We start from the raw sequence: 12,996 nt of genomic DNA on the forward strand, positions 1-12,996 counted from the left end.
CTGTAAAGATTTTGAAGTTGTGTATGAAGGCTTTATTTTGGCAACGTTATAAATATTTGAAAAATGTTAGTTCTGTGCAGCTGCAGGCTTGGGACATGCACTGGAACTGAGAGCAGGGAACCTGTCCCTTCTGTGCTGTCAGTGTCCTCCTTGCTGGGCTAAGATAACATAGAGAAGGAAGCTGCCTTATTCAAATGCAGTGGGGACAACAGCCAGACCTGGAGCAGGGGAGTAGATTGGGATTGGAGGCTGGCAGAGATGGTGGAGAGGGGAACTGGGATTGGGAGTTGTGGGGAGAAATTGGGACTGGCTGGGCAAGAAGACTGGGACTGAACGTCAGAGAAGAAAATAGGGAGGGCTGGGATTCTGTGGGTGTGGGGAGACTGAGATTGGATGAGGAGCCAGGAAGTGGGACTAGGACTGATTGGGCAAGGAGACTGGGACTGGGATCCAGTGGGGCAGTGAGAAGGAGGGAGTCATATGACAATGAGATGGGGTGTGGGGGAAAACTAAGGGTATGTCTACACTATGAAATTTAGGTTGATTTTTATAGAAGTGGATTTTTAGAAATCGATTTTATACAGGAGATTGCGTATGTCCACACTAAGCGCATTATGTCGGAGGAGTGTGTCCTCACTCCCGTGGCTAGCATCGACTTACGGAGTGGTGCACTGTGGGTAGCTATCCCACAGTTCCCGCAGTCTCCACCGCCCACTGGAATTCTGGTTTTAAGCTCCAATGCCTGATGGTGCAAAAACATTGTCGTGGGTGGTTTTGGGTACATGTCATCAGTTGCCCCTCCCTCCATGAAAGCAACAGCAGACAATCGTTTTGTGCCTTTTTTCCATGCAGATGCCATAACACGGCAAGCATGGAGCCCACTCAGCTCAGCTCACCGTCACTGCTGCTGTTGTGTCCTGGGTGCTGCTGTCAGCAGACGGTGCAGTACGACTGCTAACTGTCATCATCCACCGCTTCCGCTGCAATTCTGCGCTTCTGCTCTTGTAAATGAGCTCAGTCTCAATAGCAAATTTCTCCATGTTGTTGTCAACAGCGTGCCGTTGTTACCAAGAAGGCCAATGGCATTTTGGGATGTATAAGTAGGGGCATTGCCAGCAGATCGAGGGACGTGATCGTTCCCCTCTATTCAACATTGGTGAGGCCTCATCTGGAGTACTGTGTCCAGTTTTGGGCCCCGCACTACAAGAAGGATGTGGAAAAATTGGAAAATGTCCAGCGGAGGGGAACAAAAATGATTAGGGGACTGGAACACATGACTTATGAGGAGAGGCTGAGGGAACTGGGATTGTTTAGTCTACGGAAAAGAAGAATGAGAGGGGATTTGATAGCTGCTTTGAACTACCTGAAAGGGGGTTCCAAAGAGGATGGACCTAGACTGTTCTCAGTGGTAGCAGATGACAGAATGAGGAGTAATGGCCTCAAGTTGCAGTGGGGGAGGTTTAAGTTGGATATTAGGAAAAACTTTTTCACTAGGAGGGTGGTGAAACACTGGAATTCGTTACCTAGGGAGGTGGTGGAATCTCCTTAGAAGTTTTTAAGGTCAGGCTTGACAAAGCCCTGGCTGGGATGATTTAGTTGGGGATTGGTCCTGCTTTGAGCAGGGAGTTGGACTAGATGACCTCCTGAGGTCCCTTCCAACCCTGATATTCTATGATTCTATAGGCTGAGCAAGTGCAGAATGGTGGTAGAATGCGCCTTTGGACATTTAAAGGGTCGCTGGCGCTGTTTGCTGACTAGGCCAGACCTCAGCGCAACCAACATTCCCATTGTTATTGCTGCTTGCTGTGTGCTCCATAATATCTATGAGAGTAAGGGGGAGACGTTTATGGCGGGGTGGGAGGTTGAGGCAAATCACCTGGTGTCCAATTTTGAGCAGCCAGACACCAGAGTGATTAGAAGAGCACAGCAAGGTGCACTATGCATCAGAGAGGCTTTGAAAACCAGTTTCATGACTGGCCAGACTTCGGTGTGACACTTGTGTGTATTACTCCTTGATGCAAACCCACCCCCTTTGTTGATTTTAATTCCCTGTAAGCCAACCACCATGCATTCTTTCTTAATTAAAAAAAATGAATTCTTTATTAATTAAAAGGGAGATAATTGACAAGGTAGCCCGGGTGGGGTGGGGTGGGGTGGCGGAGGAGGGAAGGACAAGGCCACATTGCTTATTGTAGGCACACTACAAATCAAACTGTTTCAATGACAGCCTTCTGTTGCTTGGGCCATCCTCTGGAGTGGAGTGGCTGGGTGCCCGGAGCCCCCCCCCCCCCCATCCCCCGCGTTCTTGGTCATCTGGGTGAGGAGGATATGGAACTTGGGGAGGAGGTCAGGTGGTTGTACAATGGATGCAGAGGGGGTCTGTGCTCTTGTTGGCTTTCCTGCAGCTGCACTAGATGCTTCATTATGTCCGTTTGCTCCCCCATTAGCCTTAGCATTGCTTCCTGCCTCTGCTCTTTGCGCTCCTGCCTCTGCGCTTCATGCTCACTTAATGCTTTCCTAGCCTCTAACACTGAATGCCTCCATGCATTCAGCTGCACCCAATCAGTGCGGGACGACTGCATGAGCTCGGAAAACATGTCATCACGAGTGGGTTTTTTTTGCCTTCTAATCTGTGATAACCTCAGGGCCGGAGATGATAGGGGGAGCCTAGAAACATTTGCACCTGGGGGGAGATAAAAAGGGAGAGTAAAATTAAAGATGATACATTTCTGAGAACAAAAGGGAGACTCTTTCACAGTGAATCAAGCAATTTACAGCAGACAGCACATGTGCTTTAAGTACAAGGTCGCATTTTGCCTTTTATATTGAGTGCTTGCTGGTATGGTGACACATCACACATGGCTGGGCAACAGAATTCAGTTTCCATGCAGCCATGGTAAGGCAAAGGGTACGCAGGGTAGGCTTCTTACGCATAACATGTGGGAATTCTTTCAAACTGCAGCACCATCCTTTCCCATAGCAAGCATTTCTTCTTTTTGATCGGAGTTCTGCCTGCACAGATGCTTTTCCCTATACAGCAGTCAGATCCAGTGTCTCCCTTTCAGTCCATGCTGGAGCTTGTTTGCAATTCTGGGGGGACTGCATGGTCACCTGTGCTGCTGAGTTCGCCACGTTGACCAAACAGGAAATGAAATTCAAAAGTTCCTGGGGCTTTTCCTGTGTACCTGGCTAGTGCATCAGAGATCAAAGTGCTGTTCAGAGCAGTCACAATGGAGCATGCTGGGATAGCTCCCGGAGGCCAAAACCGTCGATTTGCATCGGCACTACCCCAAATTTGACCCAGCCAGGCAGATTTTAGCGCTACTCCCCTCGCCGGGGGGGAGTACAGAAGTCAATTTTAAGAGCCCTTTAAGTCGACGGAACGGGGTTGGTTATGTGGACGCATTCATTTTAAAATGGACCTAATGCAGCTAAATTTGACCTAACCCCGTAGTGTAGACCAGGCCTAAGACTGTCTGGGCAAAGAGGCTGTCAGAGGGAACCTGGGGAGGGAGAAAATTGGAATGGATGGGCAAGGAGACTGGAAACTGGGGATGGAAGACTAGGACGGGGAGTGAGGGGAGAAAAGGACTGTGACAGGGAGTCTGGAAGGGTGATACTAGAACTTGCTCTGTAAGTAGATTGGGACTGGGATGAGAAGCCTGAGGGGTGGAGACTGACTGAGTAGCCTAGGAGAAATATGATTGGGATGGGTTAGAGTGGGATGGGTTAGCCAGGATAGGTTAGAGTCAAGACAGGGACAGGGAGGGGTTGGAGTGGATGAAGCAGAGGTGGAGGAGGATCAAACTTAGGGGAATAGTCAGAAGTGTCTGTGCTTACTAGAGAATGCTCCTTTAAAGAGCCTGGACTGGAACCCAGTATTTCTGAGTCTCATCATTCCTCTGCTGTGAGCAAATATCTGTACAACCCACTGGCAAAGGGTTCCATTCCCTTTTAGTGCTGGTGTACATAGAGGATGACCATGTACTACTGCTGTAAATTACACCATTAGCTCAAATGGCAAAGGTTGGTGCAATAGGTCTAAAGTTTCCAGCCCTGCTGATGACTTATTTGATGATACCACATGATAGAATTTGTTGTTTTGGTTTTTTAAATCCTAGTGAATTATATGCCTACAAACTGTGTTAAAGAAATGTTATAAAGTGTGCAAAGTCAAGTACTCAGAACTTAGGAAATGCCAGACTTAAGGTTGCTTATGCTACCTTAATTTGGTTTCCCTTCTGGATATGCATTATGATGCAGTCTTTAATTACATAATCACATACTGTTTTCCACAGGACTCCTACCTCAGTCAGTGCACAGGATGAACCTGCTCTGTGGATGGAGCACGGTAATGTAGTGAAGGAGGATGTTGAATATAGGACTCCTGCCTCATTTGTTGCAGAAGTTGGAAGGTGTGTAGTGAATAAGGAGGCAGGGGACTGCAGGAAGAGAAAGGATGATCTCATGGTTAAGGCAGTTGAATGCTGCCCTAGAGAACTGGATTCTATCCCTATGTCTGCCACAGAGTTCCTATATGATGCTAGGCAAGTCACTTAAGCTAAACTTTTCACAGGAGGTCACCTATTGTGTATTCCTCCCTTTCTGGGTGCCCATGCTGAGACCCAACAGTCTGATTTGCAGAAGTGCTGAGCACTTATAGCTGTAAGTGAAGTGAGTGGGAGCTGTGCTTTGAACATACAAAGTGCTATATAATAATTCTAAGTACTCTGAAAAGTCAGGTTCTAGCTTTCTCAAATTTGGCAACCAAAGATACTTTTGAACTTAATAATAATTATTATTTTTTATTTGTGTAATCATAGTATCTAGGAGCCCTCAATCATGGACCAGGGCTCCAATGTGTTGGGCACTGTAGAAACACAGAACGAGCAGACAGTCTCTGTGCCTCAATTCCCCATCTGCAAAATGGGAATAATAATACTCACTCATTTCACAAGGGTATTGTGAATATAGATTTCATGAATGTTCGGGAAACATTCCAATTACTAATGTGAAGGGCGCCATAGAAAAGCTTATGAGGAAGTTAATAATTGTGTCTTTAGAGTAGAATTTGAATTGTGTGCAGTAGATAAGGTAAAGTGCCACACAATGAGGATAAAATAAAATATTGAATAGCTGCTCATTAAGTGATCATAGTGCACTCTCTGCACTGAATGAGACAAGGAAAAATAGTATGTGATCATGTAATTTAACATTTTATCCTGATGCATATGCAGAAGGTGGCTGAATTAAGATAGCACAGTCGGTATTTGCTAATTTTTGAGTACGTGATATTGTAACCTTAATAATGTTCTTCTAACATAGTTTTTGTGTGTTTAATATATATTTACTGTTCTTTTCAAGCAGGTTTAGGTTGAAGAATACAGAATCAGAGAAAAAAATAGACTTTGTACAGCTGTAGATATTCAGGGTAAAATTTTCAAAAGCACTGAAGTCCCATTTTTCAATATAATATAGGCTCATAATTGTCTAACTCTCATTGACTTCCAATGAGAATTGGACTCTTAGGTGCTTATGGGTGTGTCTTCACAGCACAGTTAACTTGAATTAATACACTCAAATTAATTGCACATGAGGTAGCCTAGCTTGATTGAGGACTGCTTTACACTGAAAAAGTTACATCAGCATTCATCCACACCCCTGAGAGGCATAGTTAAGCCAAGCTAACCCCTGGTGTAGACATCACTAGGTCGACAGAAGAAGATGTGCCGTTCTTTGTTCTCATGAAAATGTGTCCAAATCTGTCCAATTTATAAATTCATTATTGTGGCTCATTGCTAAAGTGCTCTTTCAAAGCCTCCCTAAGCTGTATAACTCTGTGCTGAGCTCTTCTAGTAGCTCTTGTGTTTGGCTGTTGAAACTTAGCAGACAGCTGCTCCACCTCCGCCTTTCATCCTGGTGTCAACTTTCCCCCTTTGGTTCAAAGATATTATGCAGGACACAGCGGGCAGTTCTAACAATTGTGATGTTTTCTTCATTTAAAGCACATTCAACTGTCATTCTTCACCTGCTGAGCTGGTAGTTTAATCTTTCCTTGGTGTTGTGGAGCCGGCCAGTGTATGGCTTCATAAGCCAGGATCGCTGTTCGCATTTCAACATTGCCCATTGTAATCTGCCAGTTGGAAAAGAAAGCCCTGTTTGTAGCTTTCTGAACAGCTTTCTGTTTATTCTTAGAGATGTGAACATCATGCACCTTCCCTGACCAGCAAACTTTGAAGTTGGTAAATTGTCCCCGGTGGTCCACTATGCTTGCATAACCATAGAAAAGTAGCCCTTTCTGTTGATGTACTTTGTGGCAAGGTGCTAAAATAGAGATATGTGTGCTGTCTTATCGCCCCACCTCAGTTCAGGAACCCCTGTGCAGGTTCATGCATCAGTCAGAGATGGTAGACAGCAAGGAGGGCCGTGCGGGTTCTTGGAATTTTTAAAAAGGTGCAAAAATTATGGGACAGAGATGATGTTATGGGATGGAGATAATTGTGAGCTGACCCCTGCTCCCAGTCACCACTGCATGACTGGTTTCTGCCCCACTATGCATTGTCAAAGCTTCCCAAAAGACAGTGCATTCGATGGTGGCAGGTTGCACACTGGCATACATACCTGTGGTGCGCCACACTGTGTATTGACACAAGCATTCCTGGTGAGCACTGCTGACCCAAGGAGCCAACTATACATGCGCGCAAGTGGTATATCAAGTGTGGCGGCTTTATGCAAACACAACTTGTGTCGACCCAAGTTTGTAGTGTAGACATAGCCATAGCCTGAGAATGACCACACTTTTTAAAAAGCACTGGAGTTACACAGAATGATTTGATTAGCAGCACAGACTGAACATCCAGACTAGAATATCATTCAAGGGCTCCAAACCAGATTTCAAAAATTCTATTCTTTGGTCCCAATCTTTCTCTAAGTTCTTCTATATATTTAAATGGAAGTTTGCAGCATGTACTATCTATTCATCAGCATTTCCTTCAGATGCTTCATGTAAAATCTGTTTTATTCCATTCTATATCACTGAAATATTTAAGTACTAAAGTCACCACTAAAACTAAATTCTGTAGTATTTCTAAAGTGTCTCGTTGTTTTTCTCTACTTTTTGCCATTATTTTTCTCCACTTTTAGGGGAAAATGAACAATTTTTAAAAGGAGAGAATTTAAAAAAAGAAAAAAAATGTTTGTTTTAACATGAAGAAAGTAAAATTAAAATTTTGATTGTTTCTTAAAATATATAATTCTTGCTGCTTCTCCAAGTGAATGTCCATATGGATTCCACTGTTTGTGTGCATCTGCCCTATGCTTGTGAGATTGCATTCTTTTGGCCTAGAGTGTCTGTTGGGACCAAACCTATACCCTTCAAGTTCTTGTGCCCCTTATTTGAGGGCATAAAGGGAGGAGTGGCCCAACTGTCCCTCAGTCCTTTCTTACTGCCCGTGGCAGTGAGATGGAACTCCCGCAGTGTCCACCTGCTTCTTCGGGCACTGTGATAGTATTCGAGGTAGCTATTAGTATTATTAATTAGCTAGTTGTTAGTAGTATGTGTTAGTCTTTTTGTTATTTGGTACAAAAAAACCCAACCTTTTTTAGTCAGCTGTTTAGCTTTTAGGCTAAACCCCTCCTTGTATATAGCAGAAGTGAAATCGCTTGTGTTCAAAAGCTACTCATCATGGGAAGTTTCAGTGCAGCTTAATGATAGGCATTGCAGATATCTCTTGTATAGGAGAGGTATATATTCCTGAGTGATGGTCCATATGTTGTTCCTTCTCTAAGTAGACTCAAAAAGGTAGCGAGGCTGTCCTAAAATTGTTCTTCCTGGAGCAACCTCTGCATGCCGCTGAGGACACTGAAAGAAAAGGATGTGGCTAGACCTAAGTTCTCCAGTCAGTTTCTTCCCATGAGCACCCCAGCAAGCGGAGAATCCACCTCAAGCTCCCATGCTATGTCAGTGAAGAGGCCGCAGTCATCCACCAACATTCCGGTGTCAATGATCTCAGGAGAGGGGTAGGAAGGAGCACTGCTCCAGAGATACTAAGGCATATACCACCCTCTCTGATGCCTATCCAGTTGAGAAACAAGAGTCAGAGGTGTCTGATTCATCTTGGACTCAGCAGTTGAAGGGCTGCTAATGGCTTGACAAAGGTCCTTTCCATGCCTTGGTACCAACTGTTAAGAGAGAGCGACCAGTACCCACCAAACCTGTGGACTGTGTTTCTCTTAGTACCAGCCCTTCAGGATCCTTGCTCTTAGTACCTGGCACTATGGAACCAGCCACCTCAGAATTGTGTTCTTTAGTGCTCAGCATACCAGAGTTTTTGGTAGCTATGGGAATATACAGTACTAAGTGATTTAACTGTGGGGCCAGTAACAGTGTCACCGCTCCTTGAGAGGTTGAAGACGTTGATAGCTTAACCACCTGTTACCAAGTTGTCGGTACAACAGACAACGAAGGAGGTATATCTGCTACCTGATTAGGGAGTATATAACAGGGCAAGGGCACTCCTGACAGGAAGGGCCCACTTTGGAGGAGGTGTCTCTCTACTGTGCACAGACTGGGATGAGGAGTACATCGCCTATACACCCTCTGCACCCCTGCCTTTGGTTAGATCCCTCTCCTTAAAAAGGCAGTATGGACTAACCCAATATGTCAGCTAGTGTAGCCTCCACTTCTGGAAAGGCAGTAGAGAGAAGGTGATGAGGAGCAAGATCTTCAAAAGGACGAACAAATTGTCCCTGTTGCAATGTCCTCGTCCTTCCCCAATGGCACCGTAGCCTTCTTTAGTTGATGACTTCAAGGCATTCCTGGCCTCAAAGCCTTCCTCAGTTGATGACTTCAGGCATTCAGGACCTTTTGAAGCATATGGCAGAAATTCTGCATATACTGCTGGAAGTGCTGCACTTCCAGAGACACCTCACAACTCCTGATATCATGCATGCTTTCATATCTGGCAAGCTTGCCACGCTGATAAATGAGGGATTGTTGGAACCTGCAAAAGACCTGTGGCACAATGGTAACTTCTATATTGGCCACATCCAAGTGAGTTGACAGGAGATATCAAGTATCTTCCAAGGGATTGGAGTATTTTTATTCCCACCTAGTACCAGGATTGCTTGTAGTAGTTGCTGTCCAAGAGTTGTTGAAGATGCGGGGACCTCCCAAATCTACTCCCAGGAAGAAAGACCTGAAGAAACTAATTTTATTTTGATACACAGTCTATTAATCTGACAGCGTCCAAATGTATGTGGTGAACTACCGTGATATCTGAATTGGGTCAAGCTACCACAGGAGCATTGAGAGGAACTAGAAACCATAATGACTGAGGGACAACTTATGAGCCCACATTTCCCTTCTGGTTGCACTGGATGTGCCCAGCACAGTGGCTTATACTATGTCCACATCTGTGGTAATGAAATCTTCCTGGCTTCAGTCCTTAAGAATTCCCACGGAGATCCAAACCACAATTGAGGACCTTCCTTTTGAGGATTCCAGGGTGATTCTTCATTCTGTGGGCCTCTATATTCCAGCCCCAAGAAGGCAGAAAGGCTTCCATCAGGCAGCATCCCTCTGCCCAGTCCTATTATCAGCTTCACAAGACCTCAGCGGTGCTGAGACAGAAAGATGAAGCTTTGTGGCTGATGACCCACTGTCTTTTCCTCCACTGTTGCCCAATTTGCATCTTTCACCAGGCAGCAGGTTTGATTCTGTTGTTGAAAGCTTGACAAAACCTCTCAAAGATCCCTTGCCTTCAACATTTTTTAGTTTTGGGAAGCCTTGACAGCAAGAGGTAGTCTATACAATTCTAGTCCCTTCCCATTCCCTACCTTCCTTGCCTATTCCAAGACGAATGTGCGGCTCTCTACCTTCAAGATGCCTATTTTCACGTATCCGTTCATCCTGCCCATAGGAAATACCTCAGATTCCTAGCAGGACCCTTTTCACTATCATTACAGGATCCTGCCTTTTGGTCTTTCCGTAGCACCAAGGGTATTCACCAAGTGATTAGAAGTCATTGTGACTTATTTAAGGAGACAAGTCTCCCTATATCTCGATGACTGGCTCATTGGAGGAAGATCACTTCAGCAGGTGATCAGCTTGATTCAAGTGACTTAAAGCTCTTTGCCACACATGGTCCTCAGAGTCAGAGAAAAATTCACACTTGCTCTGAGTCAAAGCATAAAGTTCATAGGAGCTGTTAAATTCCAGATCAATGAGAGTTTATTTTCCATAAGAAAGATTCCAAACTATAGTGAACCTTATCAACCAACTTCAACCCCACCCAAAGACATCAGTAAAGCTATGTCTCAGATTTATGGGACACATGGCCTCATGCACTTGTATGTGATGCAGTTTGCCAGTATTCATCTGTGCTCCATACAAGGGTGGTTGAAATCAAAGTACTTACCCAGCAGGCACCATGTGGACATGGTGGCCACTGTCCCACCAGAAGGCCTCTTCTCATTTAAACTGGTGGAAAGACCCTCTTCAGGTGTGCAATGGATTTCTCTGTATTTCTGTCAACCAAGAAGCTGGTGACAGATGCCTCCACTAATGGGTGGGAAAGGATCATTTACGTCACCTTCAGAATCAGGACAAGTGGTCCCCTCATTGAGGTTGTCTGCATATAAATGTCCTGGAACTCTGAGATGTCTATTTGGCATGTAAAATGTTTCTGTCTTTACTCCTGGGATCCACAAGCCAGCTACTGATAGAAACACCACAGCTATGCAGTATATCAACAGACAGGGAGGAACCAGATCACCTTCACTCTGTCAAGAGGCCATTTAGCTCTGGCCTTGGTGTATTCATTACCAGAATATGTTGCTGGCCTAGTGTCTTCAAAGCATTCAGAACTTACAAGCAGATCACCTGAACAGACAGTTCTCAGACAGCTATGAGTGATTGACCAAAGAGCCAGTGTTGCACAGCCGTCTTTTGCAAATGGGGATACCAATCAATAGACCTATTTGCCACAGGTCAGAACAAAAAAGTAAGTGTTCTGCTCCAGAGGGGGATTCAGTTCAGTCTCTGCAGATGCCGTTCTCATTCCCTGGACACTGGGATTGATGTATGCCTTCTCCCCAAATTCCCATGATACCTGAGGCAAGATGTTAGATCAATGATCATGATAACTCTGGCATTGGCCAGGCGGTTCTGGTATTTGGATATAGTGAACTTCTCAATGCAGCCCCTGGTCATTTTGCCTGCTCTGCCTGACATAGTCTCACAGAACAACAGTCAAATTCTATGCTTGCACCGAACATTGTTACGTTTGCCAGCCTGGTTGCTGAGTGTCTGACATCCACCAAAAGACGATGTTCAGCTGAAATTTCAAAACATTCTGGTCCAAAACAGGAAAGCTACAACTAGACTGACTTTTATAAAGCTAAATGAAAGAGGTTTTCTTTTTGGGCCTATCAGCACACCAACTGACATGCCCAATCACTTAAAGAAGAAAAAGTGGTTACTTAAGTTACATTAACTGTGGCTTTTTGAGATGTGTTGTCCAAAAGGATTTTATAACGGTGCCTACTTCCCTGTTATTGTGGCATCCTAATCTGGATTCTGTATTGGTGAAGGAACTGTGAGGACACCTAGGGTGCCGACGCGACCCCAATGGATAATGCTGACCAAAAGAATCTGATCTTGCATGCATGAACTGTATGTGCCCCAAGAATTAAACTGATGTGTACAACACATCTCAAGGAACTGCAGTTACTGTAAAGTAACTAACTGTTCTTTTTCCATTTTTGGTATTTAATTTTTATGTAGTTCTCTTGTTGCAAATATTGTTTTTTATTAACTTTTACATATGTTTTCCAGGTACAGGATTTAAACAATAAAACATTGGCTCAAGAAAATGAGAACAAAAGTTTATTAGATGCTTGTTCTGAAGTGATTAAAGTGATTGAAGATTCAGTAAGTTTTTTTTATTGTTTTCATGAATTATAAGTGAAAGTCTTTGTACATTGTGTTTGCTTTAAATGATCTTCAAAACGTACTCTGTCTTAATGTTTCTTAGAAAACTAGCTGGGAATCTGAACGGTTGAATATGAAACAAATGCTCCTCAATACCCTTCAAGCAGTGGATGAATTGGAACATGAAAATAAAGAACTTGAGAGAGAAAATGAAGAATATGTGCAAAAGTCCAGAGAAAGGTAATTCAAACTCTGTAAAATACCTGCAATATAAACAGAAAAGTCAAAGACCCGGAGGAAAATAAGAAGCAGCATTTTAGATGAGCATTGGTCAGTTTTTTCCATTTTTAAAGCTTCCTGAATTAATATTTCAGTAATTTTAAATCACATCACATTGAAATCTTGAAATTAAATTGTTGGTGTTCTGTAATCCTATTCTCACACCCCCACCCTCCCACACAAACAAACAAAAAAAACCCAACCCAGTCACACATATGGGTTCTGTAGTTTGGCAATTTGCAAAACAAAAAATATGAATTTTCTTATATTATCTCTAGATTAAAAGCACCTTCATTCCCAATTATACTTTAAAACTTTCTTCTGTGAATATGCAGAAGGTCAGCGACTGCATGGAAGGGACCTGTCTCGCAGAAAAAGGGTGAAGGAGGAGTCGGAGAGCGCTTCTTTTTTGAGGCTCCCTGTGTTGGAGAAGTGGTAGCTCTCTCTCAGGAAAAGGGTGAAGAAGAGAGCTACTACTTCTCCTATTAAGGGAGCCTCGAAAAAGAAGTGTTCTCCAATTCTCTCCACATCCTCAGTAATGACCGTGCTGCAGCTAAGTACCTACGAGTCATCAGGATCTTCCGTTACCGCTAAAGCCCAATAACCTAAGCAGGCAGGCTCTCAGAAGGATAGCAGAAACAAGACTGCCCCTTCTACCACAGCACTGACTGCAGCAGCTAAACGCTTGGTACCAAGCACCTCAACAGCACCTCAGCTTACGGTGCCATCTTCTGGCTCTCTGGTGCATTATGCTGAGACAGCAGTACCGAAGTCTACTTTACCTC

The 12,996-nt window shown here is 44.1% G+C and overlaps 1 protein-coding gene across 2 annotated transcripts in view; it reads left to right on the forward strand.

The window, feature by feature from the left end:
• CCDC178 (coiled-coil domain containing 178) overlaps positions 1–12,996 on the forward strand; it is a 347,460-nt gene that overhangs the window by 73,695 nt on the left and 260,769 nt on the right. For both annotated transcript variants that reach the window (XM_037892683.2, XM_043539673.1), the window contains 2 exons: positions 11,837–11,932; positions 12,036–12,172. In XM_037892683.2, coding sequence (XP_037748611.2) covers positions 11,837–11,932; positions 12,036–12,172 — 233 coding nt within the window. The remainder of the gene's footprint in view (positions 1–11,836; positions 11,933–12,035; positions 12,173–12,996) is intronic.

The sequence above is a fragment of the Chelonia mydas genome, chromosome 2 (assembly GCF_015237465.2).
Source record: "Chelonia mydas isolate rCheMyd1 chromosome 2, rCheMyd1.pri.v2, whole genome shotgun sequence".
NCBI classification, from domain to species: Eukaryota; Metazoa; Chordata; order Testudines; family Cheloniidae; genus Chelonia; species Chelonia mydas.